Genomic DNA, 27,902 nt, shown 5'->3' with positions numbered 1-27,902 from the left:
GTGTATCTTAGTGAACAGCTAGCGTGGATTTATTCAGCTTCTTGTACTCTGTGCATTGAGATGGCTTTCTTCTGACTCATTTTCTTCCTTTTATTGCTTTTGTTTCTATTTATACAATAAGGTTGTCACACAAGTTGTTTAACATGTATTTCTTGGGGCATTTCCCTAGGTATTTTCATCTGGCAAAAATGGGTGAACCTCAGCAAGTGAGTGCTCTTCCTCCGCCCCCAATGCAGTACATAAAAGAATACACTGATGAAAACATCCGTAAAGGCCTGGCTCCAAAGCCACCTCCACCAGTGAAAGACAGTTATATGATGTTTGGTAATCAGTTCCAGTGTGATGATCTGATTATTCGACCCTTGGAGAGCCAGGGTATCGAACGGTTGCATCCAATGCAGTTTGACCACAAGAAGGAATTAAGAAAACTTAATATGTCCATCCTGGTCAACTTTTTGGACCTCTTGGATATCTTGATAAGGAGTCCGGGGAGTATAAAGCGAGAGGAGAAACTGGAAGACTTGAAACTGCTTTTTGTTCATGTCCATCATCTCATAAATGAGTATCGCCCTCACCAAGCTCGGGAGACACTGAGAGTCATGATGGAGGTGCAGAAACGGCAGCGTTTGGAAACAGCAGAGCGATTTCAGAAGCACTTGGAACGAGTTGTAGAGATGATTCAGAACTGCCTGGCTTCCTTGCCTGATGATCTGCCTCATTCAGAGGGAGGACTGAGGGTGAAAGTGGAACCAATGGATACTGGTGATGGCAACAACTGTATGGGACAGAGCGAAAAGCAGAGAGAGCGTTCTGGTAGCAAGAGAGATCAGGTTTTAGACAAAGATGCAGCTATGTGTAGTATTATTGATGAAATGACATAAAAGCCCCCACTTAGCTCACTGTAGTGAGAGGCACAATGGATTCTGAAGGTACACACTATGTTGTTTTGCTGCTGAACTAGCAGACAATGCATTCATTGTGCACCTGCTGTAGGCTGTGAGTGACTAGGCAGATGAAAATGTTTGTTTTGTGAGCTGTGCCGTTACTGGTAGAAAACAGAATGTATACTTTTTATTAAATACACCATGTGAGGTGGTAGCCACAGATTAAAGTTAGCTTCTGTTGTACTTTAACTTGTCACTTTCTGCTTTTTTGGGTATGCTGCTTTTTTTGTTTTATTTATTTTTTTAATTGCTTTATAGTGTGGAAGCAAATAAGGGATCTTACCAAGAGGAATTGCAGTTGGCAGTTCCTCCGTTCCAAATAAGTGCTACTTGTTTACAATATCAATGGATCTTTTCAGGAATGTATACTTCAATATTAAAATCGGTGTAATGTCTGCAAAATCTATTCCTTTCCTTTTGGTAATAATATAACTACTACAGAGAACCTAATAATTCCTTTATTACTGCCCTGGTTTCAGCTGGAAGAGAGTTAGTTTTCTTCCTAATAGCAGGTGCAGAGCTCTGCTTTGGCTTTAGTCTGAGAACAATGCTGATAATACACTGATGGCTTAGTTGTTGTCAAGTCCTGCTTACTTTGATGAAGGATTCTCAGTTTCCCATTCTCTGCCAGTGAGGATGGGCACAGGAAGCCAAGAGAGAACAGCCAGGACACCTGAGCTGAACTATCCAAAGGGATATTCCATACCATAGAACATAATGCTCAGTATAGAAACTGGGGGGAGCTAGCCAGGACCCACTGATGTCTGCTTGGGACTGCCTGGGCATCGTTCAGTGGTTGGTGGGCAACTGTGTTGTGCATCACTATTGTTTGCTTTGTTGTGGCTTTTTGTCGTGTCTCTCTCTTTTTACTAATAATGATGAAAAGAGAAATAGCAGTATTATACCTTATTTTAAATATTAAATGTTCTTAACCCATAGGTTTTACTTTTCTAATTTTATTTTCCTCTTCATCTGACTGCAGAGGGTGAGGGTGGAGGGAAGTGAACAAGCTGGGACTTAGTTGCCAGCTGGGTTAAACCATGACAATTACAGATGTAACATAATGTAATTTGCTGTATAGAGACACACTTGTCGGGAATCTCAACAATGAATTAAAATTAATCATTTTGCAGTGCAGGTGCTCAGGTGCTTTGTATTTGCTTTTTAGGCGGGCCCTGTGCCCAGCTGAGTGTTTTTTCTCAGGAAGAGTCTGGTTGGATAATTAACCTTTATACTCATTGAGAACTGAGTTTGAAAGAACCTACAAGTACTCCATTAAGTGAAATCTACATCAACTGTGTTTAAAAAACATTAGAGTTGGACCAACCCATCTATAGCAAGAGGAAAAGAGATTTCATGGTGAAATGACTTCTTTACCCTGCCCCTCCTGTGAGGGAAATCCTACCTCCATCTTCTTGCCGTGTAATGCCATAGTATAGAATCATAGAAGTGAGTAATTCTGTTGTTACCAGAAATGTTACTTAAATGGGCAGGTAAAAGGTGGTGGGGATTGAGCTCAATGCAGATAAAGATGAACAGAAGCAAGTTTATGGCTCCTTGGTGGGCATCATCTGCTATTTTAAGTGTAAGTAACAGGAAGTAGAAACATGGTGGTTTTGGTTTTGTTTTGTTGGGGTTTTTTGAGAAATGTGTAAATAATTCTATGAAGTTAACACTTTTGTCCTTAACCACTGCTGTTTCCTTCCTTCTCTCTGAATTAGATCTAATTTATATTGCTTGTAGGTAACTAAAACAAATACAAGCAAGCAAAATTGATTTGGTATCTCCTTGGCAAATGTTGTTTCATGTGGAAGATGCAAAGAAACATTTGGTGCCTCCAGGATAAGTTTGTCATGGTCCTTTTAACTTCCCCATCAAAAGAATGGTCATAGATGCTCAATGGTTTTCTGTTGATATTTGTCTAAGTTTTATGCCTTTAATAAGTTTGTAGGCCTAGGTACCAAAATACCACCCAGGCTGGGTTCTAGCGGCAGCTAAGAATTGCAGTAAACTCTGTGAAACCATTGAGGTGATAGGGGATTGTGTCATTTAAAGAATACTCAAAGCTGCTTTCATTCTCAAAAAAGTTTCATGAATAATTTGTTTATTCTAGATTATCTTTTGTTTTTCCTATGTTTAAGGCAAACACTTAGGAAGCTGTGGGAGGCTTCTGGGCTTTTTTCAGCCAAACCATAGATTTTTCTCTTCCATTGCCAACTATCAAAGCAATGATAGTTGTCCCTTTTTCTGTTACAACTTTGCTTTTAGAAAACAATGGCTGGGAGCTGCAGTGGGGTCAGTCTCAGGAAATGGGATTTCAAATGCTGCAGGATGATGTGACTCTGAGGAGCAAATTTGTTGATAACTATTCTTTTCTCCATTGTGTTAATTAACTTTCTCCTGATGACGAGATCCTCCCTTACCTCAGCAAATCCTGATTCTATTTTTGGATGGGATAACATCTGCAGCATTCTGCCCCTGAAATGTTAACGTATGCAAGATGTGTTGGATTATATATGCCTTATGAAACCTCGTGAGATAAAGTTAGCATCAGCATTTTCTTGGCTCTCAATTAAAAAATAGGAAGGAAAAGAAAAAGCCCAGCCCTACTCTTATGCTATCTGAACAAGCACAGAGCTAACAAGTACAGTTACTTGAAAAGTTCCACAAGTTTCTTGATACAGAGAAACCAAATGTGTCGCCAGTGGGCAAAAGGGGCAAGTCTGTAGCTCTACTCATCTAGGGGAAAGAAGAAAAGTTACTAATGATAGGGCTTTAAAACAGCACAAAGAAAAGATGCTTTCAATAATGCTTTAAGCTTATTTCAATATTTATTGTTTTGCTGTGGTGTTATTTTCACAAAGTACGATCTGACTATGCTCTGAGTAAAGAAAAATGAGGATCTACTTAGAGGGCTGCATGAAAAAGCTGATGTTGGCACATTTTCTACAGAAATAGCACTCATTTCTTGCACAAACTGGAAACGGGAACTTTGAAAACAGGCATGCAGAAGCTCAGAAATTATATCAAGGCTTTCCATATGGACTGTGAGATGAAATCTAAAGCAAGTGTGTTAACTGTTGCCCTGTATTTATCACATTCTCTTATGATGTGACCAGAAGGGCTTTCCTGGGGATACAGACAGCACCCAAACTGCTGTAGACTATTGTAAGAACAAAACAACCTGTGTAAAGTGAATAAAATTGGCTCAGGCAGAGTTCTGGGGTAAGTTGCCTTGTTTTCTTATCCTATTTATTTATTTCAGAGCTCAGACATGGCCCATGTGGAAAAAAAATCCACGTGGACCTGTGCACATTGCATGCTATTGCAGGTAACTGGCAGTAGGAATGTGTCCTGGTCTGCAGGTGTAATGCAACCACCAAGAGTTCATCAGCCAGTGCCGTGTACTATCATGGCACAGCTTTGGTGAATGCTGTCACCTGCCTTCTGCTAGAGCCAGGCTGCCCTGCTTTTTCCATTCATGCAGAGTAGTTTCAGGATCCTGCTGTTAACGATCAGAATTGTTCCTGTAGCACGTACCTGCAGTTTCTGTTTCCCCAAAAACAGGAGCAAAGAGGAACTGTTTTCTTAAGAGTCCTGCTTCCAGACACCACATGCAAAAATCCCCCTTTATCCCTCCTATCAGTTCTCTTCTGCAAGTATGTTGCTGATGTTTGTCTGTCTCACAGCTTTGATCCCTTGTTTTTCCTCCTTTTCACTTAAAGAACCTGTCACTTTGGTGACTCTGTTTTCATGTAAGGTAGAAGGGCAACACAGCTCTGTTGGTTCTGATTCTAGCCTCATGTATGGTTTTGGGTAAGCTTTTGGAAGCATCTTTGCTGTTGCAGTTATTGATAACAATAACTCCTTAGGACTTAATTTTGTATATATAAACCAGCATGAGGTAGGTTAGTTGCTTCAGCACAGAATGCTTGTTGGCCCTAGATCAAACACACTTGAACACAGCTGCAGTTCTAGTCCAAACATTATGAAAAGACATGATGTCCTCAAGAACAGTTAGGTGGTCCAGGGACAAGGGAGAGTGGCCAAGGCACACCACTTCTCAAAAGCTGTATTTCAGCAACATTTTGTCAATGAGCCTTGAGCCTGGAATGACAGGGTTTCCACATTGCTTTTAAAGTGACCTGTGTATTCTGCATGTTTTACTTCATATTGCAAAAGCCCAGGTGCATATAGAATTTTTAAGAGTCAGATGAAAAAAGGCTGCAGCTCTATTGGGCTGCAACTGCATAAGAGTAGGACAGCTTTTCAGTAATACCAAATTCTACCCTACAAAGAAAAGAGCATTTGCCGAAAGATGCTCTGAGTTGCATCTAAGTATTAGAACCAGAAACTTATGATTAAATACTTCAGTAGTTCTTCCTAGGAATCTGGTTTTTTTGCCAAGTCCTTTCCATTTACCACAGCCTTACGTATCCTGTGTAATCTCTTATCCACATTGTCTGCTACAGCAAACACGGGCGGGGAGGCAGTGTGGGACAATGGATTACTGAGCGCTGTGTCAGCTCAGTGGTGCTGACAACAGTTTCGTCTACTGTAATCAGACAGATCTGGAAAAAATGAGAAGTAGATTTCTGAAGTGCTGCAAAGTATTTTAACCTTTTAGTCAACAGCCAGGCTGTGGGCACTATCACGAGCAGCAGCAATTGCTGTGCTGCTAGACACTACCAGACTAACCACAGGAAAGGCAATCCGGATTAGACTAGAAGGACATTCGTGGCTGAAATGGCACACTAAGAAGTAAAACAAGAAGCTTGTGAAGAAGATGATTTTTCTTGAATGCCCAAAGGGTCATTGGGAGCGTCGTTCCTTACATTTAGCCACAATGTCGTCTTGTTTCTGCATGAACTGGATTCTTCTGGTCCTGTTTACAGGTAACTACGTGGCTCTCAGAGAGTAGGTGGAGGTGGATGGAGTTAACATGTTTCTGAGGGTTGCAATGTTACGTTACAAGGGACGGGTGACCACGTGGCACAGAAGCTGCAGGTTTGTGTTATGAATAGAACTTTATCGCTGTGGCTCAATATCCTGATGATCTTATCTCCTTTTTAAGGCAAAATGATGTTGAGGGTACGTATGATGGTTTTAAAGATGCTGCTTCTGGAGCTGTTTGCTAGTCTTAGTAGTGAATTATCTTTTGTGGGTTTTAGACAATAATGATGATCTGAGATGAACAAAAAACTTTAAATCCTTTTAGAAAACATGTAAAACGAATATTTCACTTCAACTGGCCTTATGAAGGTGACTGCTTAGGAAGACTGGGAAAAGGTCAGCTGTGGCTTCTGGTGGTTTTTAGCCAATACGAAATTTTATTGGAACAAATAGATAATTTCTCTTTTTTTACTTTGAGAATTATTCCTTTTTTATTCTCTCTTCCCACCCCACCCCCCCCTTTGGAAAATATTGTTAAAGGCAACAGCAAGAAAAAAACAGGTTGCAGAGTGGTACTAGTAAGGCAGACAACGTTAAAAATTTGGTGATAGGATAAGTTCAGCAGAAAGAAAAGGTGTATCACAGATACTGTTCCTTGTAGTTCTTTATGAAGCCTTTCATGGTGAGATTAATTTCAAGCTTGCTGTTTTATAATAAACAAAATATGTTAGTTTCAGAGGTTAGTTTCTAGTATGCTATTGTGGGAAAATCTCTGCATGCAGAATTGTTTTTGACTATAATAGCTTAGGAAAATGATTGAGCTGGGAAGAACAGCTTTTTCACAAGGGACAATTGCAATCAAGCCCCTACAGTGCATGTGATCCACCGGTGCCTGTCGGCAGATTTGCCTTCAGGAGCTCCCTTCCTAATTATAGACTGCTAGACTTAATAGAGATAACTTGTTGCTTGTACTTGCAATGGAGAATTCCCTGAAACATTAATACAGATAGGTTTAAATATTTACACACATGATCCCGTTACTGAATTGGGTTAGAAATACGTGGTAGTAAGAATATGGCAAACAGGGGTTTTTTGAGTGTGCAAGTGGGGATGTGCAGACAGAATGTGCAAGTGGGGAGCGCTGCTGCATAACCTGTTAGAAGAAGGTGGTTACAGGCTGGCTACAACTGGATCACCAGGGCACAGATGATTTTGGATGACACTTCTTTCATCAAAACCCTCCTGAAGGGAATATTGACTGGAGTGGTCTAAATACAGCAAAAGAAATGATCTCACCGTGATGAATGGGCTGCTGGCTGCTACGTCTCACTGGTTTGACTTGAATAGAGTGGCACATCCTTCTGGAACCATGAAAAATGATCTTTAATGGGACCCAAACAAGTTAGAAACTGCATAAGAATGAGGGAAGACAATAATGTCTTAAGACAAAAGACAATAAAGTCTTAAGACAAAGAAGAAAATATACAATTTATCAGAAAAGCTCTGAAAAGTATCTCCTGATAGGTATAATCAAATCTGTCATTAGGCAAGAACAGAGGGAATGGATTCAGTAGCGATCATTCTGAGGAAACCTGCCATTTAGTGGCTTTTCATCGAAATGGAGGAAGTTTCCCACACTGGTTTTAATGACAGTTAATGTCTTACTGTTCCTCCATGCGTGGCTTGGATTAAATCTAATCTACGGCAAAAAATAACAACAGACTGGCCGTGGCTAAAGAGAAGACTCAGACGTGTGCACATCAAACTCTGTTTTCTCTTTACCTTTCTGCCTACCTGCAGAGGCTGCAGGAAGTGTCTCTCTTCTTTCTTTGGCTAGAGGCACATTCTGAACAAATCACTGGCCCAACCATTATCCCTCCCTACTGGGATTCACATCTATTCATGGAAAACCAAATCCAGCAATGCCTGGTGGTCTTTGGAGGTACTGGGTCATGCAAGATGTGCAAAGCTTCCACTTGCATGCCCTGTGCTCAACAACTGCGTTTGTCTTTTTGTCCACAGGCCCCACAGTATCAGAATCGGTTGTGGAAGGAGAGGTTGGTCAGAATGTCACTGTGCCCTGCTTTTACAGTGTTAAGAGTGTATATGACATCACATCAATGTGCTGGGGTCGTGGCAGCTGCCCTTCTTCAAAATGTTATCAGCCCATTATCTGGACAGATGGATGGAAGGTGACAGCACAGTATGACAGCAGGTACATGTTGAAAGGGAACCTGCTGATGGGCGACGTGTCGCTCACGATCATGAATGCCAAGGAAGCAGACAGTGGGACATACTGCTGCCGTGTGGAGATCCCAGGGTGGTTCAATGATCAGACAAGTAATCATGAGGTTGTGATAGAGAAAGGTGAGTGCAGAGGTGTGCTTGTGTGCTCGTACCATTGTGGTAAATCGGCTGTTGGGTCTCAGTTTCAAAGCTTGTGGTGGATATGATTTCTATAATCATCTATAGGACTGATATTTAGGACTCTGCAGAACCACTGTTAGTGCAGTTCAAATTAAGCTGTCTTTGACATTGTTGTAATCCCAGTACAGTCTCTGCAATTAAAAAAAGGATGTGGTGCTTTGTTTCATGGTACACAATACTACTGAGCTTTCTTAGAAACACTATTTGAAGAATTGCAGAGAAACGGCAGCACAGAGTAATTAATTCATCCAAAGCATTATAATTTTCATAGAAAAGGGTGGTTCATTTTCCCTGTTTGATTCTAGAGTAAAGCACAGGGACAAAACATTAGTGTAGACTTTTTGGTTTTAATAGAATCTTCCTCTGAGTTTTAGGTTTTTTTCTCTTGTTTGTAAAAAGCATGATAATGTACAGAACAAGTGACTGACACATGTACTGTGTAGCTGGTGCTAGCAAATTTGTTATGGAAACACTTTAGCTTTTCACCACAAATTCACACCAAGGTTTATTGTAACGTATGTTGGTTTTGTTTTATTTTTTAATATCAGCTAGGATCTCTACTGCAAGTCCTCACACTTACACCTCTCAACAGACCTCAGGTAACTTTTATCCAAGTATTACTCTTAATAGCCTATATAAACTATATTGCAAATGGGGATCTTAGGATACAAAGTGATAGATGATAGAAAAGTCTTGGCTAAGATTTACTACACATGACCATAGAACCAAAGATCAGGACTTGATTTAATTTCTGCCTGATTTTCTATAGAGAGTCCCACAGAAGGAACATGTATACACGGGAGGGAGTTTGCTTCCAGGTGTTATGCTTAAGTAGATGTTTTATTGGTGCTGCAAGCATTGTTTTTCTTGTGGCTGTTGTTCTGGTATGTTGTTTTCTTTGTGCTAAAATACGCCTTCTGGAAACGGTTTACTATAAACAGTAAGCCACAAATTTTTAGGAGTTGGGTGTTCCCACTACTTAATTTATTTGTTGCTTTATAGCATAGAACTGGTTTACTGCTCTAGCTCAAAGTGCATCAAATTCAGGATCCTGTGGCAGTCCACAGCAGACGATTAAGGAGGATTTTAGAAACAGGGCAGTAATCTTGTGATACAGCACCCAAGTATTCTTCTACCCTGCTATAATGTGTGTCTCAGGGGGCTGCCCACGTCCTCTGTAGCTATGCATGTTTAATAACGTGAGGCCTCTCACTGTAGCGGAAGAGACAGTGAACAACTCAGTTTCTCCAATCCTCTCACAAGTTTATAGACTTGTATCATACCCACTTAGCTGCATATTTTTTCAGTCTGAAAGACAACTTTAGTTTCTAGTGCATGAGGGAGCTCATAGTGTAACAATAGCTTCATCTCTGGATTTTGAAAGAAAAATCAGGGATGCTTTTTGTATATCTCCCTGCATCTCTGATGTTTCCACCTACTCAACTCTAAAATGTTACAAGTTGCATTTCCTGCTTGGAAGAAGAAGTGAAAACTCTCTCAGCCTGTTTCTGTTCTGGTTGCAGATAACATGGCTTCCAATCTTAGAACTCACAGGTTTTCTTAACCTTGTGACATCTTCCTCAGCTACTGGTGGAACAGTTTATGTTTTCAAAACACAAGTTAATACGTGCATGTTCACACAGAGGGAAACTAGAAAAGGCAGGTGGCCATATACCTCTGATGCAGGAATAGTCCAGAATCTCCAATAGAAGAGAACAGTGAAGCAGATGATCCTGTCCTCTTCAAAATAAAGTTTCCGGGATGAGGGTAACAATTTAAAACACCAAAGGAACCAGCTGGGGTTGTCATAATGTGTGTGTTTTCGGGAGGGTTGTATATCATCTGACAACCCATGGAGAAACTGAGACTGATGATATGGAAGAAGTCAGTTTATAGCTCTGAATTTTAAATACTGCAAACAGCTTTGCTCTGAGAATTACCTCAAAATATTCTGCAGGTCCTTATGCAAATATCACACATTGCTCAGTCTGTTTACTGTATAGCTGTCTGGGACTTTAAAAGCATCACTTGCTTTCTCTAACTCTGCACTACTTGCTCTTTCAAGGCCCTGAGCTAACCTTAGTCAGTTTTCATCAGACAACCTAAGTTTGCTTTAGGCATCCACTACTTCTTCATGGCTCCAAGAACAGAAGCCTACCTTGGTTGTTCCTTCCTTCTAATCACTGTGTTAAGGTGATAGCAAGACCGAAGTGTTTCTTGGAAGGAATTCAAAGCTCTGAAAAGGGCAGCAGAGGTTCAGTATTCAGCGTTTCGTGCTGCACTCTGAAGGTACCAACCTTTTTGCGATATGCAGAGCCGAGACTCCTGATAGAGAAATACTTAAGTTCGGTGGTCCCAAGTCAGCAGTACAAATTCCTCCCTGTCAAAGCAGAACGGTTCCCTGTGGAGATGATGTGTTTGTCTTGCCTTCCCTCAGCTCCTGGGAATGCCAGCGAATCCTCCTTTACCATCACAAGAACGTGGCCATCGGTTTCTGTTGCGGAAGCTCCTCAGACTGTAAGCATCTCTGTTGTGCTATAGCCTATCTAGGCATGAGAGGTTATTGGGTCATCTCTACAGTTTACTTGTATTGCTTTAGATGGATTGAAAAAGAATGGGCTTTTTTTGTAGTCTGCACGTTTAGTGCTTATGAAAGAATGCTTATGTGCTCATTATTATAGAGGAAAAAATACAAAACCTGCTTTGCATGCATAAAGTACTTCCTACTAATGGAGGAAGAGCTTTAAAAACATCTATATTGCCTTTCAGGCCTCTGGTCCCTGCTCAAGCACCTCAGACTGCTTGGATGTAACCGCAAACCTGCAGGTATGGCAGGATATGGGGGGGGGGTGAAAGCTGGGCCACCTAACAGCAGAGGGATGCTCTGTACTCCCATACAATGGGGATCGAACTGGGACTTTTACCACAGGGTTGCCAAATACACAAATGGCCTTTGGGTACTGTATGGACTTCATGCTCTCAGTGCCATTAATGCTCATCTGTTTTGTGTTTTACAGAATGTGTCTGTTACACTTCCCAGTCAGCAGCATTCACAAAATGAGCTATACATTGGGATTGGTTTATCTGTGATACTTCTAGCCATCCTGATTTTGGCTCTGTTCCTCACTAGACGTAAGTACTTTCCACAAGTGGTTATTCAAGGATTGATGGGGTATACCAAATCACCGCTGTCTTCTGCTTCAGGGAAGTGAGCTAAGGTCTTTGGATGGCCTCACTCTGTGCTCTGCACTGTGGTTGCTGTCTCAGCTCTTCATCTTAGCCTCTAGGGCACAGGACAGCAAAATGGGATATGAGCCCATCTCTCCTGCCCCACTCCTTTCCTCTTACCCATGCTTCAGTTGCCATGTTGTCCCAGTCCTTCCCAATCATAATGGGAGGGGCACTGGTTTCATATGACTATGTCCAATGTTTTTCTGTGTGCCAGCCTTCCTGCGTAGAGGCTTTTAGTCAGACCAAGCCATACGAATTAGATTTCACATGAAATAATGGGAATTTCCTATACTGAAAATATCTGCTTAAAGTTCCCTTATTTAGTTTCTTATACCTGATTTTTTTTTGAACCCTCTACTTGCTTCTGATGGTTTAAAGAAAATGATTTGTTTTCTTTTTCTTTTTTCTGTATTTTCATTCTCAATGGTCCTTAGAGTATTTATTCAATACGAAGAAGACGGGTGACTTTTCAAAGTAAGTATTCTGTTTCTGCTTGGGCTAATAGGACAAACTAGGTTGCAGAAAGAAAGTGGTGTCAGTATGCTGACCAGTCCAGCACATACTTCAACTTTCTTTTTTAATGTCAAGTTAACAGGACATTGTAAAAAGAAATAAATAAATCCTGCTACTTATCATTAGCTAGGAAGCAAAAATGAATGTGACTTTCAGTTTATTGCATTAGGAAGCATGGAAACTTCAGGTGTGGGTTGTCTCATAAGTGGAAAAATGATTCACTGTCAGTCATGTTTAAGTAACTGGGGTTTTGCATACCTGACACTTTTCCAGTGGGCTGATTGATGTAGCTCCCTACTCTCTATTTTTCTGTTTTATGTTTAACAGCATGATTTTTACTCTTTTGTGCAGCTTTGTTGCATTTTGGAGGCCAGAAGGTGCAGGGAACCACAGTGCACTGGAAGATGATGTCCATGCAGAGGAAAACATTTATATAGTGCACTAAGGATGGTATGCATGCTCGCCTTGGTCAGCGCTGGGATGTCAAATGGCTTGCGCAATGGTAGCTGCTCCCTCTGCTCAGCAGCTAAATGTGACTGGACTATTGAAGCATTATTCACATCATTCTGATAAAACAAATAAAAGCTACACTTCTAATTAAAATCTTTTATCAGCCTATTCCAGAAACAGAAACCCTACTGGCTTGAATGGAAATTTCCAGAATCCGCTTATCCTAAAGAAAGTTACCATTATACTTATTATCTGCCTCAACTTCTCTTTTCCTTTTTGGAAAAAAAAAAAAAAGGAAATGCCAGAATAGCAACTCCTTCAAAAAAGGAAAACCACACACTTAAAAAAAGGTTTCTCTTCACTGTGTATTGTATCTGCCAATTACAAACCAGTCCGTGCCATCAGCGGGCAGAAGCACCAGCTGCAAAAGAGTCCATGGGATAGGTGACCCTGGTGTGCTTTGTATTTTCATTTGTCCTGTGCATTGTCTCGGGGCTGTTTGTTGCAGCAGGCCTAAAAAGTGGGAAATATGGAGGTGAATTCATGGTTGACTGAAGAGCTCGGTGTGGGAGCACAGATGCTGGGGATCTCTGGGCCAGGAAAAGCGATGGAGGAAGCTAGCTCTGCCGTCTCCATAACACAGGTTGCTTTGTGTAAGAAGGCACCAAAACTAGAGGGACCCTAGACTGTATTTTTATATTTGACTATTAGTAACAATTACTAAACTAAAATTACCCACCTGCAGACATTGCTTTCCTTTCCTTCTGCCTGGCTGAGCATATTGCTGCTGTGAGCTCTAGCCCATGACTGGAGCTGGAGGAAGTGATCTGGCTTCTGAACCAGACCTCAGAAAATAACTGCAGCAATCTCTGCTTTATGCAGTTTTACCAAATCAATCTCTACTGGGATCAGAGTTAGGCAAGTGTGAGGTTTCCATAATAATTTGATTCCAGCCAATCATGCTCTTAAGGAGCTTGAGGCTGCCCTTGAATCATGAAAATTGCTTGCCCATAAGGATTTTTTTTCTTAATATCGCAGACTTACTCAGACTAATTCTTACATGAGTGAGTTTTCCAGGTAAAGTTCTAGAATACCTGATAATCAAAATATTGAAGTTTTTCTTCTGCTCTGCAGTTAATTGGTAAACAGACTTTGCAAAGGTTGTGCAGAGCAAGAATTCGTCTTGGGCATGCAACATAACACATACATACATGCAGGCAGCAGCACCCTGTGTTTTTCATTACTTCCACTCATTTCAGTGGATCTTGGAACATGCTTGTCAGAATGGCCCCCAGGCAGGAGTGGGTGGCACTTAGAGCCTGTTAACCCATTAAGAGGTCATCCAGCTGCACACAAGCTGGCAGCGTATTGAGTGTGATAAGGTTAATGAGTTGCAAACCCGTTTATTTGAGACAGCTCTTTCCCCTTGTGCCTGCAAGAGCCCACTAGATAGCAGGACAGGAGTAGAAAGCAAGCCACGGTTTCCTGGTTCTTCCCAGCACACTTGGATTTTTGGTGGCCTTTTTCAATGCACTCTGCTGCATTTAGCTCAGCCTCGCTAAAGAAACAAAGCTGGTATGATGCTGTGTTTATCCTCCTCCTTCCCTGGACGCCTGAAACACAGTGACTGATTCCGTTTGGGCAAGCTTTATGGAAATTGGTAGCTGGATAAAGACACAAATTTGTGCCCCAGGAAGGATTCAGCTGCTCCCTGCACTGGCACAGGCTGGGCATCAGCTCACAGCCATGGGCTGTGGGAGGCAAAGGGGTAACTGGGATCATTGCAGGGGAAAAGTCTGCAGGATATGGGATGCATCAAGTTTTGTTAGTTCTCTTCACAGAACAGCTGGGGCTGTATGTACTTGGCATTGTATGAACTGTAGCTGGTAGAATATAGCAAATTATATGCTGTGCTGGTTAACCTGTCATACAATGTTGACAATAGGATGCTGCTGTACTGTTGTGTCTATCCCCACTGGCTGCTGTTTATGCTGCACTGAGGCATGTGAAGTTACAGAGCAGCACTGCAGCAACACTTTGATTCGGAATAGTTCTCCAAGCTTCGTGCTGCTTGAATCTGATACTAAGTTGGCTACAGCAGCATCAATTGGGTGGTGAAAGAAACGAGGCATTCTGTCTCTGCTGGAGCCTCGTCTATTGGGAGTACACTTTGTGCCTCTCTTAAATAGTGGTGGTGTGATGGGTGAGGAAGCTAATGAGAGGTGGCGTCCTGCTCTGATGTACTACTGAGTCCAACAGGTCTGCAAGGATAAAAGTTCTTCTCTGATGCTGCGCTGGGAGGGGATACTGAACAACTAATCCCTCTCCAACCTTCCTGTGCTACTCAAGATTTTGTAGACCTGTTCATAGTACCCTATAGCTTATCTCTTTTCCAGACTTACTCATCTTGGACTACCTATCTAACTCTCCTGTGGAATTTCTTCCCATAGATTCCACCATTCTTTTTGCCCTTCTTGGGATAATTTCTGGATCTAAGATAGGCTCTTGAGGTGACTAGAGCTATACATAGAATCTAAGGTAGATTTGTACAGTGGTGTAATGCTGTCTTCTGCTTTGTTTTTTATGGCTTTACTAACAACTGCTAGAACTTCATTTGCTTTTTTTTTTCCAATGCTACCAAGCATAGGGGTGGTATATTTATGGGCTTGACTACTCATGATAAGCCCAAAATCTCTTTCCTGAGGGGGTAATGCCTGGTTAAAGCCCATCATTTTATCATTTGAACTTGCAACATCTCTCCTGTTTGCACCATGCTATATTTATTTGCACAGAATTTTGTCTATCTGCAATTCTTCATTCTTGACCCTAATGCCCTGAATTTCGTTGGCTTTATTACTCATCTTTTCCAGGCAAGAACTTCCAGAGAACTTCTTTATCAATTTGTCAGAAAGTAAAAATGAAAGAGTAAAAAGTATTTCTTGGCAATGGTGTTGCAGATCTTTGGGAAGGACATTGTTTAGGAGAGAAAACATTCATCAGAGTTCCTCCAAGGCTGTCTTTGCAAGTATGAAATATGAAGCTGGGGAAAAGAAGAGCAAAAGGTCTTCAAGCAAAAGGAAGAATTGGGGGAAATGAAGCACTAAGAAAATATAAGTGAAGACAAAGTCAGGTGGAGACAAAGCCAAGTGTTTAGGAGTGTAAGAGCACAAAGCTTGCTCTTGCTGCTCAGCCCTGAAGAATGGTAATGGGGCATAAGGCAAAACAAATAGTATATTGAAATCTCTGGTGGTAGTGCCATGCAGAGTGGGGCCCAGAACTGCGTGCAGTACTCAAAATGTGACCACACCAATGCTGAATACAGCAGAATTGCCTCTCTTGACCGGATTCTGTCCGGAAACATAGGAAGGAGGCAGTTGCAGTACATAAAATCTGGAAATGGAGAAATGAGACTTCAGTTGGGCTCACTCAGCACCCCTGGGAAGTATATGATCTAGTTTTCTCTCTTTCCACTCGCTGCCCTGGATCCTCCATCAGCTAAAATGTCCCATTTTTCACTGTTCCACTGGATAATGATACAGAGCTTTATAGGTGAGTCTTCACCTGCTTTTTGTGTGCTTGCTCAGAAAACAAGAATTTTGCAACTTTAAAACTGAAAACGAAACAGTGAAATGGGGTGTAATTGTATACAGAATTTCAATACTTTATGAATTTACTGAGTTAAAACTGATGGATATTTCTTTTCATTTGAATATTTTTACTTTTAAAGAATGTATGTGGTTTCTCTGTGTATGGGTTTGGTTAGTTTCCCTGTAGCCCTAGATGGTCTGATTCTTTGCTACTGTTAAATCTGTACTGCTGGCTTTGCTTCTTCATCAGTCTGTCCACCCCACTATACAAGCCCAAGCTAGAGAACTGAAACATTGGCAGAGTAATGAGTGAATATACATGATAAAGAAAGGATTTTCTGAATCTCTGCGGGTTGTCTGCTGCTATGAACTGAGGATGGGAAAGCGCGGCTGGAGATTCCTCTGCTTTTACTCCCGAATGTTCAGTTCACCCATCAAAAATCTGAACCCTGAAATGGGTAGAAGCCAAGGAAGAGTAACATGGGAGACTGGGTCTTGCAAGTGTGGTGGGTATTGGCTACATTTCTGCATGTGTGTTTAGACATCAGCAAGGCAGTTCCACACTGCCTGAGGTGGCTCAGGAATGTGGGTTCAGCCGCTTTCAGAGGGACGTGAGCTCCTAATGAGAGTTGTGCTTTTAAATCACACAGGCATTTCAGGAAATTCTGTCTCAGATGACTAAATATTGATTGGCGAACCTCTGCCAGGATGGAATATTCCATATCACATCTACAGTAACTGTGCTGGTCTTAAATTGACCTGAAAAGTAGTGGAAAGGATCAGTCAGCAGGGGGATGCTGAGGGGGTAAGAGGTGATCCATGCCCCTTTGAGGCACAGTAACACAACCTCCACGGTGTGTGCTGCACAAGTCGAGCTTCTCTTTCCTTGCCATATCTTCAGCCTCAAAGCAAACTGGAGGTACTCGCCTCCATTTGGTCTTATTTTCAAAAGCTTTCTTATACACACAGCTACTGAAGGGTGAGAATGGCTTTTTGTTACCTTCAGCTCAGCTCAGTACTGAAAACGGGTAGACTTGAGACTCAGTAGGCATTTAAATGCTTCTTTCCTATTGATCAGTCATTTTCTCTGCAATTTCATCAGAACAGAAACTTCAAGAAGAAATAAAAACCTAGGATTGCTAGGGAAAGGATGCTGACTATCTTGTATAGAGAAGGAAAATTATTCCAGAAATAGATCAAGAAAACAACCCCATTTTCCAACCAGTTGTCTTGGCTGGAGGATGTATTTGTTTGCCCATCCAATGACCAGTCTATGGTGGACAAGACCACTACAACAGCAATTATTTGAGTTACTTCTTAATATCAATTGCCACCGAGGGTTGATTCAGGAGAGACTATATATAAGTATGTGTATGCCTGTATGATCTGAACAAGTCTGAATGCCCCTTTCTATTTTGGAAGATATTAAACATCTTGAGTTCATTTCTCTCTCACATGGATTAAGGACTTGAGTTCATTTCTCTCTCACATGGATTAAGGACTTACAGTGGCAAACTTCATTGACTTCAGTAGGACTACCCAGGCATAGCTGATGCTCTGGTTCAAATCTGGATGCCTAGAAGAGTCACTGCCATGGACAAGGGTAGGATTCCTCTCACAGTAAGACCAGGGTGCCCCAATATAACAGCCTCAGGAACCTCTCAGTGTCAAAAATTTGTTCATTCAGTTCTATTTACTATTAGTTTTGGAAAACATGTCCGTGGAAGAGGCTGCAACTGAAAATGAAGTCGTTCACTCCTTGCAGAGGTTCACACTGTTGAATTAAGGCTGTTGCAGTATTGAAGCTTTCCTTACCAGTCTGTAGTGCAGGCAGATGTAAGGCACATTATCTTCACATAAATTAAAAGAGGATTCGAAACTGCAAACTCCATAACTTTCTAGCACCAACAGTGGTGGGAAACGGCACTGGAGACTCCCTGGTGCCTTGTGTCTGCCCTCTTCTTCTTTTTATGAATTTACTTATTTGATAAGTTCAGTGCTCTGCTGCTTTCAAAGAGAAGAGCAGGCAAATCTTCACTTGTTAAAGGGCTGCTTAATGAAACTGCTTTTGAGCTGTGCAGGACTGGGATGAAATAAGAAGAGAGATGAGCCCATTTCTCCTCAAGCAGCAGTGACCTTAACTCCAGGAACACTTCAAGCTGGTCTTGGCTTTGCAGCATCTTTGTTGGGGTGACTCGATGTTCAGTGACTAACCCCCTGCTCCCTAAGGGAGACTTTCAAGGTCAACTGGATGAACTGTTTTGTTCTGTCATCACTGAAATAGGCTGTTTTGCTGTAACAAGACAAATGAACCTACTCTTTCCAAGGACTAAAACAAGCAGCCATCTTTCAAAGCCTCATCCTGTATTCAGGAATTCATTTTGTTGGCACATCCTACCTTCATTTCACTGCAACAGCTTCTGCCCTTCACACCATATTGCATGTTGTTTTGTCTGCCTCTACTCTTTTAGCATTTGGAGTTGTGGAAACTCGAATGAGTTGGTTTATCTTGCCAATGAGATAAGCAATAAAGAAGCTGAAATGTCATCCCAATAACAAGTCATGAGGCAGACTGCCACAGACTAAAACCTCACCTGGGGAATAGTCCATTAAAGACAAAACAAAAGAGACATGGACACAGTTGGTAGCATCTGTTTGCTATCTGGGAGTCTTGCCAAAAAGGAAAGGCATTCAAACAGCTGGCAAAATAGAAATGTTTGGCAAACTGGGGCCAAAACTGGTAATAATAGCAGTGACTGCTGTAAGTCCTTTTTGGGGTAAGCAGGCTGGCCATGAGACACCAGATCTGAAGGATGATCCTCTTGCTGCAGCAGAGGACTAGCTCTGGATGCTCCCCAGGTCCTCAGTTCCTGCTCCACTATATGTAAATGATAACATGGGGGAAAAAGGCAACAAGGTAGGAGGACCAATACACACTAGACGAATGTAAACCAGAAAATATCTTTTCCTGGGAGGCTTTTTTGCATAGTGCCTTTTATGAAGAAGGAATCTCTTTTAGGGCAATCTGGGAACAACATAGACAGTTAAAAGGGAACAATATGGATCAAAGGTTTAAACCAGATACTAAGGTGGATATTGGCTCTAAACACAAAGTAAAGCTGGTTGTTAAGAGTAAGAGCAGAAAGAAAACACGAATATGCTCTTTTTAATATCAGTATAATGCTAGCAGTTAAAGCTTCTGTGTACACAGTACTCTGCAAGGTAAGTGGGCTCAACTTGTCTGCGAGTTGAAAGGGCTTGCTCAGAAACAGAAAAAGCAGTGTGCTTTCTGAGAACATAGGCAGATCCTGCTCCTCTGCCAGCTTAATTAAGTCCTAATTTCACATGTGAATAAGTCTTTTGGACTCTGCTATTGAGACTGTCGGTGAAAGGCAACTGTGACACCATTTCTTTTTTGAAGGAGACGGTGACGGTCCGAGGAAACCAGATGTATTTCACACCAGGTTACTGAACAACTTTCAGCCTCTTAGGACGGGAGCAGAATTCCCAAATTCCATTTGCACAAGTCTAGTCTGCACTTGGGCTGCCAATGACAGACCTCAGCTTCACTCACCAGGTCTGATGTGGGTGATGTGTTTTGTGAGCAGCCCTCCAGCAGCAAGCCAGTGTCTGTGAGCTCCTGGCTGTGGTCTCTAGTGCTCCCAGCCATTAGCTGCTACAGGCTCCAAGGGGATCAGTAACCGTGGCCTGCCTGCAGGCAGGAGTGTTTCTTTTCCTGCCTTCTTGTGTTGCATAGGTAGAGTCACGCATTGGAGACTGCCAGCACTCATCTTTCCTTGTTCTTCCTTGACAGCACACACCACGTCCCAAAGTGTCATTACAGGAGTAATAGGGCAAGCTGTTAAGTTGCCTTGCTTCTACCAGGTTGCACGACGTAAGGACATCTCTGATATGTGCTGGGGCAGAGGTCCATGCCCGAATTCAAAGTGCAATAACAAAGTTTTGCACACCACTGGAAATAGGGTGACATTCAGGACATCTCAGCGATACAGTCTCCAGGGCTATATTTCCTATGGAGACGTGTCTCTCACGATTGCAAAAGTGCAGTCAGAAGACGCAGGTACATACTGCTGCCGTGTGGAGATCCCGGGTTGGTTCAATGACATCAAACGGAACATACAGCTGGAGGTGATCAGAGGTGAGTCTGGGGACCTTCGTGACACAGCCAGCAGGGAGGAACCTCCCACTGGATAGGGGTTTAAAACTGGAGATTATGTTACGTGTGGTTTGTTTGTTTCTTGTGGCCAGAAGTGTTTTTTCCTAAATTCTATAGTTTCCAAGGGAGGTCTGGAACCAGTTGTCAATTTGAATCATGTTCAGTGAGCAGTTTTGATGAGAAATTCATGACTTTCACCCTTTTTTTTGCCTTTCAAATGAAATATTTAAGTTCTTGTTGTGTAGCTGTATTTCACATTTTAAAAGATAATGGAATTAAAAGAGAGATGTATTATTTGAAAAGCCCTTGGAATCAAATTAATTTGTTTTCATTTGGCGTTCGCCCCGACACCAAAAAGGCTTTAATTTGATTCATGTCATAAGGAGATTCGTGTATTTACAAAGTTTGTTTCAGCGGCTGGAAGGACTTTTTCTCCTTCCTGTTATTTTGCTGAGCTGCAGGATAAGGAAAGGGTCTGAAAAGCATTGCAAGGCACAGGCAAAAAGATGGTACCCACTTCCCACACTGCAGAAAGACAAATCTTTTTCTGATTTTCACAGGTTGCTCAGATGTATACAGTACTCTTGTATGCCTGTTGTACTTGATATAACAGGAGACCCAGGGGAAAATGCTGCAATCCCATGTCTATTCCTGAGTTCACAAAAAAGGGCCAGTTAAAGAGATCAGCAAGAAGCTTGTAGCTGAAAATCAAGCTCTGAGCTTTTTTTGGTTGGTTGGTTGGTTGGTTGGTTTGGGATTTCTTTTTAGCTTTGGTTTTGTTTCTTTTTATAAGGACATTGAAAAGCAGAATCACAAAATTTGCAAGTTTTGGGTTCTACCACACAAAATTCTGGCCCTTCCATTTCTTTAAGGAGCAGCAAGGAGGAGGTGTTTGAGATCTACCAAAAAAAAAAGGGCAAATCTGGGAATTTCTCTGGCTGGGGCATGTTTTCTGTTAATTAAACAACCTTTTAAACAGCAGCTGTCCCACCTTTATTCTTAGTATTTTAGCAGCTAATTTTCATTCATTTCTGGGTTGGCTTTCCTTAGGGTCAGTTGTTGATGCTCTCATCTAGCTTTCCTCTTGGCTATGTTTTCTCCATGCAGCTCCTCCAGTGATAACAACCACCACGAGAAAGGCTCCTGTTTCCCCCAGAGTTTTTAGAAAAACAACTTTTGCTCTCCCAGCAACCTCTGATGATCAAACAACAGCAGAGACACCTGTCCTCCTGACAACCACCGTCCCCAAAGCAACACCTGCAACCACTGAGTCTCCAGCAGTAACTACACCGGAGACCATTGCTCTCCCAGCATTTGCTGTGACAGCACCTATGGTGACAACCAGTGCTCTCCCAGATTTTCCAAGTAGTTTCCAAGCTGTTGTGACGGTTGAATATGACTACGTGTTCTACTCAGAAGAGTCTCTCACTCTTACTGAAAGCACGACAGGTAACCAGCACCAGTCCTTTCTTATTTTTTGTGTAGCAGACATGGTCTGTGTGTGCCTGACTCTGGCATCATAGAAACTCTCCAGATACTTACGTTTGTATCTAGGAAATTTTCTTCAAGATGCCTATAGGTATATTTCAGTAGGTTTAAGGAAACACAGGTCGAATGTCGTGGACGATGCTAAACTGGGGCGAATAGCCATGAGAGCAAAGGATAAGGCTTGCACTGAGAGGAGTTTTAACAGACTGGAGAAATAACGTGACAGAAACCTCATGAATGAACGTTTTTCACGAACAGAAATAAATGCAAAGTCCTGAATCTGGGATGAAATAAGGGAGCTTCAACCATGCACTGATTTTTTTCTTGATTTGGGAAAGACACTTGAAATGGTCTGCTGAAAAGGTTAGTTTAGAGCATGTTCTGCTTGAGCAATAACATCAGTGAGACTTCAAAACATGCTTAAAATTGAGTACTTACATTGTCATCTCCTATGAAGGCTGCTGTTATTATTAATATTTAGTTGATCAGAGTCACCTGTTATCCTAAACATTCCTTTACTTTATCCATATTAGTGACTTTTTTCCACAGATTGATGTCTGTATACAAGGCTGGTTTTTGTACATTCCTTGGGTCTTCTATCACTTGAAGTTCTTTCTGATCTGAACCTCTAAGGACAGCTTTTCTGTTCATTTAACCACTGGCAATGCTAGTAAAGTACATCAGTTGTCTGGGTAGCGTGAACTGCAGACATGAAAACCTAATCAGTGATCTTTATAAGCATTATCCTTTTATAAGCATTATGTTTTACTATTCTAAGCATTATATTTTACTTTATTTCAGTGACTACCAAATTACCAAGCACACTTGTGACTTCAGAGGGAACTACAAGCACTGACACTTCTCTCATGGTGGAAGAGGTGCCAGCTGTAGGTGAGTGGGATAACAGTGCAAGTTCAGAAGTTGCATGTTCAGAGAAATGAAGAAGTCACATGAAAAAGTACTGCCTGTTCTTCAGAGTGGACCAAACATGTACTGATAGCTGCTAATTGCATCTGGAAGTAAGAAGTATCTTGGGTCCACACAGGAATTGTTTGAAATCAGGGTGTAACAACAGCTGAGGAAAACATGTTTTTAAGCCTCCAAAGGAAGTAGATTTTGAGTCATTCACTACTGTCAGGCATCTCAGGTTTGAGAGAAGTTAAGAACTGGTCTTTGTCACCATCCAAGCTGAATTCTCAGATATCCTATTTGTCATCACTGTGAGTGCATTGAGCTTTCCATTTTGAATCCTCCCTGAGTGTTGAGAGCTTTGAGTCTCACTGAATATATTTAGCCAGATGTGGCTGCAGGCTCAGCTTTCCAGTGCTCAGCATGTGTCCTTGGTCATGATGGAAAGCAGCAGGCAACTACCACAACTATCAGTCAATCCTTCAAGAGAAAAGGAAGTGGTATACAAATTCATACCGTCATCTGAGACATGAACAAATTTACATGGAGTTTGCACTTTATGTCTCTCAGTCAAGGATGAAAGTAGCATGGCTCAAGTAATTCAGGTGTGATAGTCTGCCTACCAGATGTCCTCAAATGAAAACTTTAAAAAAGGAAAGCCAAAAGTCAGGGATGATATGTCATATTTGGCTGTTAAGAGAGTCCCTTTAGTTTCAAATACTGCCAAGAATCTCTTTATTCTTAAAAACACAGTATTTGGATTTTTGCAGGTTGTCTTTTGCTAGACCTTGAGGCTTTCAGCAGAGTTTAGGAAACTGTTCTTTAATGCCCTGGGAGAGGGTTCACAGAAGCAACTAAACTGGTCTCTCAAGCATTTGTGAGGGTTTCTCACCCCTGTCTCACTTGTCATCTTTCTGATACAGTTCTGAATAATGCCTGTATTCTACCATTGAAAATAAGAAGCTTTGCAAAGGGTCTTACCTCTGGGGTTCTGGGGCAACTGAAGTTGTGATTGTGGGTTAGAAAGAGCCACCACAAAAGCAATAATAGCAGAAAATATATGGTGCTTATGTGAGTCATGTGAAGTCCCACCCATGCTAAGACTTGTGTCATGCTATTTCCGAGAAGCAAGCTGTCATAATGTGTGAAAATGCTGCAGCATGATCGAGCACTGTCTAGTAAGAGCCATAAGCCAAGTCTCCTTTTATTCTGTGAAATAATGCATGAAACAGACAAACTTTAGCCTTTTTGTAATGTAAAGGAAGGCTAATTTGTTGCTGGGCTCTGTACTGATGTTAGTATAGTGGCTGGCAGAGAAACCCATGGATGAGAGAGCCCTCCACCTCCAAGCACAATTCTAGCCACATAGGCTGGATTAGCTGGGGCAGCTGGTTGCTTCTGACCAGGCTCTGATTTAGTTTCTCTTCTGTCTTCACCTGCTTTCCAACCAGCAACAACCCCAACAATGCCAAGCACACTTCAGACCCAAAAGAGAATCCTTGCTCTTTTAATTGTGGGAAGTAAGAAGCAGTGCTTGCTCCCATCAGGCAGGCTGCAGCATGATGCCAGGAAGTTTAATTTGGCTTGTGGGGGACACATGTCAGAGCAAGATGTGTGCTTCTTGTGTATTTGGGGGTAGTTCTGCTGAACTCCAATTCTTTTCTGAGAGAGGAAAAGAGGGGTGTCATGAAACAGGTACATGGCAAAATGCAGTGTTGAATCCCAGGGGCTGGGATTTTCAGCACTTGATAGGGTTTTATTACATATATTTTTTTAGCTGTAGTGTTTAGCCATGATCCATTTTCTACTCCAGTGCGAATTTCTAGCTGCAGGTGTGTATGAGCTACCTGTGCCCTCTCCATGTCCTTGATAAAATGCAAGCATATTATTTGGTACATGGAGACAAATCAACTCAGCTGATCAGAGCTGAGAAGTTGAGGGGAGATCAGCTCATTCACTGAGTGCCATACTCTGAAAAGTAGAAGAAAAGAAAGGAAGATAAACCCCCTTTTTTAAAATAATGGGATTATTTGTGACCGTCTGATCCCTCCCATCATCATGTGACATTGTGGGTATCTCATGAATGTAAATTTCACTCATACATATGTGCCTCCACAAACGACTCATCTGGTCCCTGGCACATTTTGCTCAGACAGAGGCTGCATGGCTGTTGTGGTGTCAAACCTCTGAAAGCACTGCTCATCACAGACTTTCTATGCACTAGGGCATGACCTGGGGCATAGGAACTTTCCTGTCACAGGACGTAAGCTGAGGTTTTGATTCACTCAGCTGAGTGACTCCTGGTTTTAAGATGCTGTTAAACATCGGGTGCTTCCTGTGACAGATCAAGTGCTCCAAATACTTAAATACTTCTGTACTTTGTAACACAAGATCACGATGAGCCAAGGCCCAAACCTAGATTAACTTTCTGTGACTTTAAATTCACTGTCAAAAGTGAGAGAGTAAGATCATGGGATAACAGTAGAATGCTGCAATGAGCACTCATTTTGTTCATCCCTATTTTAGAAATCTAGAACTGAGTTATTCTTAATATCCCGAGAGAGAGAGAAAAAACAATTGCGTCATCTTCATAGAGATTTCTTATATTTATGGTAAGTTACCTGAACATTAAGATGTTTCCTGTGGTTTTTAGTCCTAATGCAGCTACCAGAAACTGCAATTACACGTAAGTCCGACCCAAGTAAATTGAGGCAGTTCATCCAGTTAGACTTGTGCCTTGTTTACTACCTCTGTTTTCTATGACATCTTGTCATACTTACAGAAGTGAAAACTCCTTCACAGCAGGCAAGTTTCTACTGCCTTGTTTCATGGGCTTATCCCTGGGAAGCCTCCTCTTCCCTTGATGAAGATTGACATTTACCATTGACTGCCTGATATACCATTTGTGACTGACACAGATTGTTCCTTTTTATGTTGCAGTGTGCTTTATTTCCCCTACTCAGGGCCAGATTTTGCCCTCCTCATTCCCCCACTCCTTGGCTAAAGCAGTGACAACTACAGTGGGCCTCACTTCTTGAGATGACTGCGCCAGTGATCATTTCAATCTCTGTTATTTTCAGGGATTTCGTCAAGTTCAGATGGCACGGCTGAAAAACATGATGATAAAGGAGATAAGGTAAAACCTCCTTTAAGTTTCAAGAGAGTTTAACTTGAGGCCAGAAGGACAGCAGGACATGTTAGTGATTTTCAATGTATTCACACTGAAGTGACAGTGTTTAGAAAAAGTAGCTCAAACTTCAGCTTAGAAGCTCAGGCTCCATCTATTAATCTTCCCAGTGGATAGAGCCAAAGCCTGTGACCATCCCATCTACCTTGGACACTTCAGAAAAACCTCATTGCCCTGACACCTCTGTAAGAGAGGCAGAGGTAGCATCCTTGAGGTGTGACCAGGCAAAAGGCAACTTAGGACAATTGTTAGATTTCTCTGTCTCCAATTAAGAGAAGAATGAGGTTAATTAAGCTCTTACTTTAGATGTCTTATTAAGAAGTTCATGTTAAGTGGGATAAATCTGGGCTCAAACGCATCAGAAGATGAATTAATACTTAACAGGTAATACAATTTGTTTATCATGATCAATCTGGTGTGTCTTCTCCATACTTTATACAGGCAAGCTCAGAAAAACATTGCCAACTCCAGCCCAATGCAGATATTTAAGAGCCACTCGGGCAACCCACTCCTGCGTGAACAGCTCTGGAGTAAACTTGCTTCTAAAGCCTTTTCAGTTTTATTCTCTTCTCCCTTCCAGTTTCCCATCTATGTCCTTCTCATTGCCTGTCTCGTTGCGGTGCCCATTCTTTTCATATTGGTGCTCTCGTTGTTGTTTCGGAAACGTAAGTATTTCTAAGCGCATAACGGGTTAATGTTTCTAATGCTGGCTAGTGCAAATGTCCTTCTGTATCTCTGTTTAATCTTCTGGTAAATCGCCATGGCCCCTGTGACAGTGCTCTGTTCATTTTATGGGGGTTGCTGTCCTTACTTCAGGACTGTGTCACCATGAAGAGACCACGGACCATGAGCTGGTGGGGATACAGCAGGAGGAAGACTGTGCAAAGAACATGTTCACTCACTTGTTGCAGGTCTGGCTCATTTTGTTGGCTCTTGCTTTATAGTAAAGTGGTCTCACAGTTTCCTGGAATTGCTCTTGACAGACATTGGTGTAGCTTAAATCAGAATGAAATCTTTTCTTTCCTGCTTAGCCCAAAGAAATTCTGCAACTTTTTATCTTAGCTTCTCAGCTCATTTGACAGATTCATTAGAATTACAGATTTCTTTTGCCATTGTGACACTAATATTATTTTGCTTCTAGGTAAACACACAAAGAAGTTTATAATAAAAAGGTAATCCATTTTGTAATTTCCTATTAAAAGTTGCAATGTAATTTTTCTAGAGGCAGGAAGGCATTGGCCATTGATCGTAATGGGTGTAGTACTGGCTTGTGGTGATATGACCCGAAGTTTTGTTATGAGCAAGCTTCAGATAATGCCAGAAAATCAAACAGTGGTTCCCGGACACTGTTTCTACGTAGCAATGATCCCTTTTGAGCAGTCATCTTTCTGGTTGATCAGCATAGCCAGTTATCTCTTTGTTTCTTTAAAATAACCCCACCAGGGTCATGCTCTGGTATTTGATCAAAGAATAAAGCATATTTTGTACTTCCTTAACCTGGGGTCACTATGTATCAGTAAGTACCAGCTGCTGAAGTTCTTCAGTGCTCTGGAAGGACTCCTTTCTGAATTCCATGGTGGTTACCCCACAGCAGTCATTATAAGATCTAAACAGCCCTTTCCTATCCGTTAGAAGAATGCAAGCAAGGTAAATACTTCTCTGGTGTAAAAAATAGGCATTGCATCATTGAAGTCAGTGGATTCAGTAGCTTCTGGTATGTTTCAATGGGAATTTGCCAGTGTTACATATAAGACAGGATTCTCTGAAGCATCAATGTGCTTTTGCCCTATCCATAGTGATCTGTGCTTCTCACTACAGCCGTGGAGCAGCAGAAGGCCTTGAAAAAGTTTTCAGTGGCACTGAAGGAGAAAACAACATGTTTTCCCTCTGAAGAGTTCCTACATCATCTGTAGATGCCATGGAAAATCAAAAGGTTCTGTTTCATGCTGCATTGAGAGATACTTATGAGCCCTCAAAATATCAATGCGTGTAAACCAAGGGCCCAAGCTTCAACTACAGAGTTTAAAATCTTTGTGCAAATTATGCCATATCACCTTTAAAAGTTATTGCATACAGAAGCTTCTTTGAGAAGAACA

General features: G+C 41.7%; 3 protein-coding genes across 3 annotated transcripts; all 3 read left to right on the top strand.

The window, feature by feature from the left end:
• The first annotated feature begins 173 nt into the window (after positions 1-173).
• On the top strand, positions 174-993 carry MED7 (mediator complex subunit 7). The gene has a single exon (XM_010022691.1). The coding sequence runs from the start codon at positions 189-191 to the stop codon at positions 879-881; it is 693 nt and encodes a 230-aa protein (XP_010020993.1). The 5' UTR covers positions 174-188; the 3' UTR covers positions 882-993.
• A 4,797-nt stretch (positions 994-5,790) lies between these two features.
• LOC104400943 (hepatitis A virus cellular receptor 1 homolog) lies at positions 5,791-12,453 on the top strand. Its single transcript, XM_010022689.1, has 8 exons — positions 5,791-5,839; positions 7,860-8,204; positions 8,813-8,863; positions 10,702-10,781; positions 11,034-11,090; positions 11,282-11,396; positions 11,930-11,969; positions 12,360-12,453. Exons 1-8 carry the CDS (start codon positions 5,791-5,793, stop codon positions 12,451-12,453), a joined length of 831 nt encoding a protein of 276 aa, XP_010020991.1.
• Positions 12,454-18,941: 6,488 nt separating this feature from the next.
• TIMD4 (T-cell immunoglobulin and mucin domain containing 4) lies at positions 18,942-26,717 on the top strand (the record flags this gene model as incomplete). Its single annotated transcript, XM_010022692.1, has 7 exons — positions 18,942-18,962; positions 19,931-20,204; positions 21,411-21,671; positions 22,512-22,601; positions 25,700-25,755; positions 26,387-26,471; positions 26,623-26,717. Coding segments are annotated over exons 1-7 (882 nt in total), but the record flags the coding sequence as incomplete, so codon positions are not given.
• Between the last annotated feature and the right edge of the window lie 1,185 nt (positions 26,718-27,902).

The sequence above is a fragment of the Nestor notabilis genome, unplaced genomic scaffold, assembly GCF_000696875.1.
Source record: "Nestor notabilis isolate BGI_N333 unplaced genomic scaffold, ASM69687v1 scaffold9559, whole genome shotgun sequence".
In the NCBI taxonomy this organism is placed as follows: Eukaryota; Metazoa; Chordata; class Aves; order Psittaciformes; family Psittacidae; genus Nestor; species Nestor notabilis.
Note: the sequence above shows the minus strand (reverse complement) of the source record. Positions and strands in the feature narration are given on the sequence as shown.

Coding starts and splice junctions, on each gene's coding strand:
- LOC104400943 (XM_010022689.1), top strand. CDS start 5,791: ATGTCGTCTTGTTTCTGCATGAACTGGATTCTTCTGGTCCTGTTTACA. Junction 8,864..10,701: donor CACCTCTCAACAGACCTCAG/GTAACTTTTATC, acceptor GCCTTCCCTCAG/CTCCTGGGAATGCCAGCGAA. Junction 10,782..11,033: donor TTGCGGAAGCTCCTCAGACT/GTAAGCATCTCT, acceptor ATTGCCTTTCAG/GCCTCTGGTCCCTGCTCAAG.
- MED7 (XM_010022691.1), top strand. CDS start 189: ATGGGTGAACCTCAGCAAGTGAGTGCTCTTCCTCCGCCCCCAATGCAG.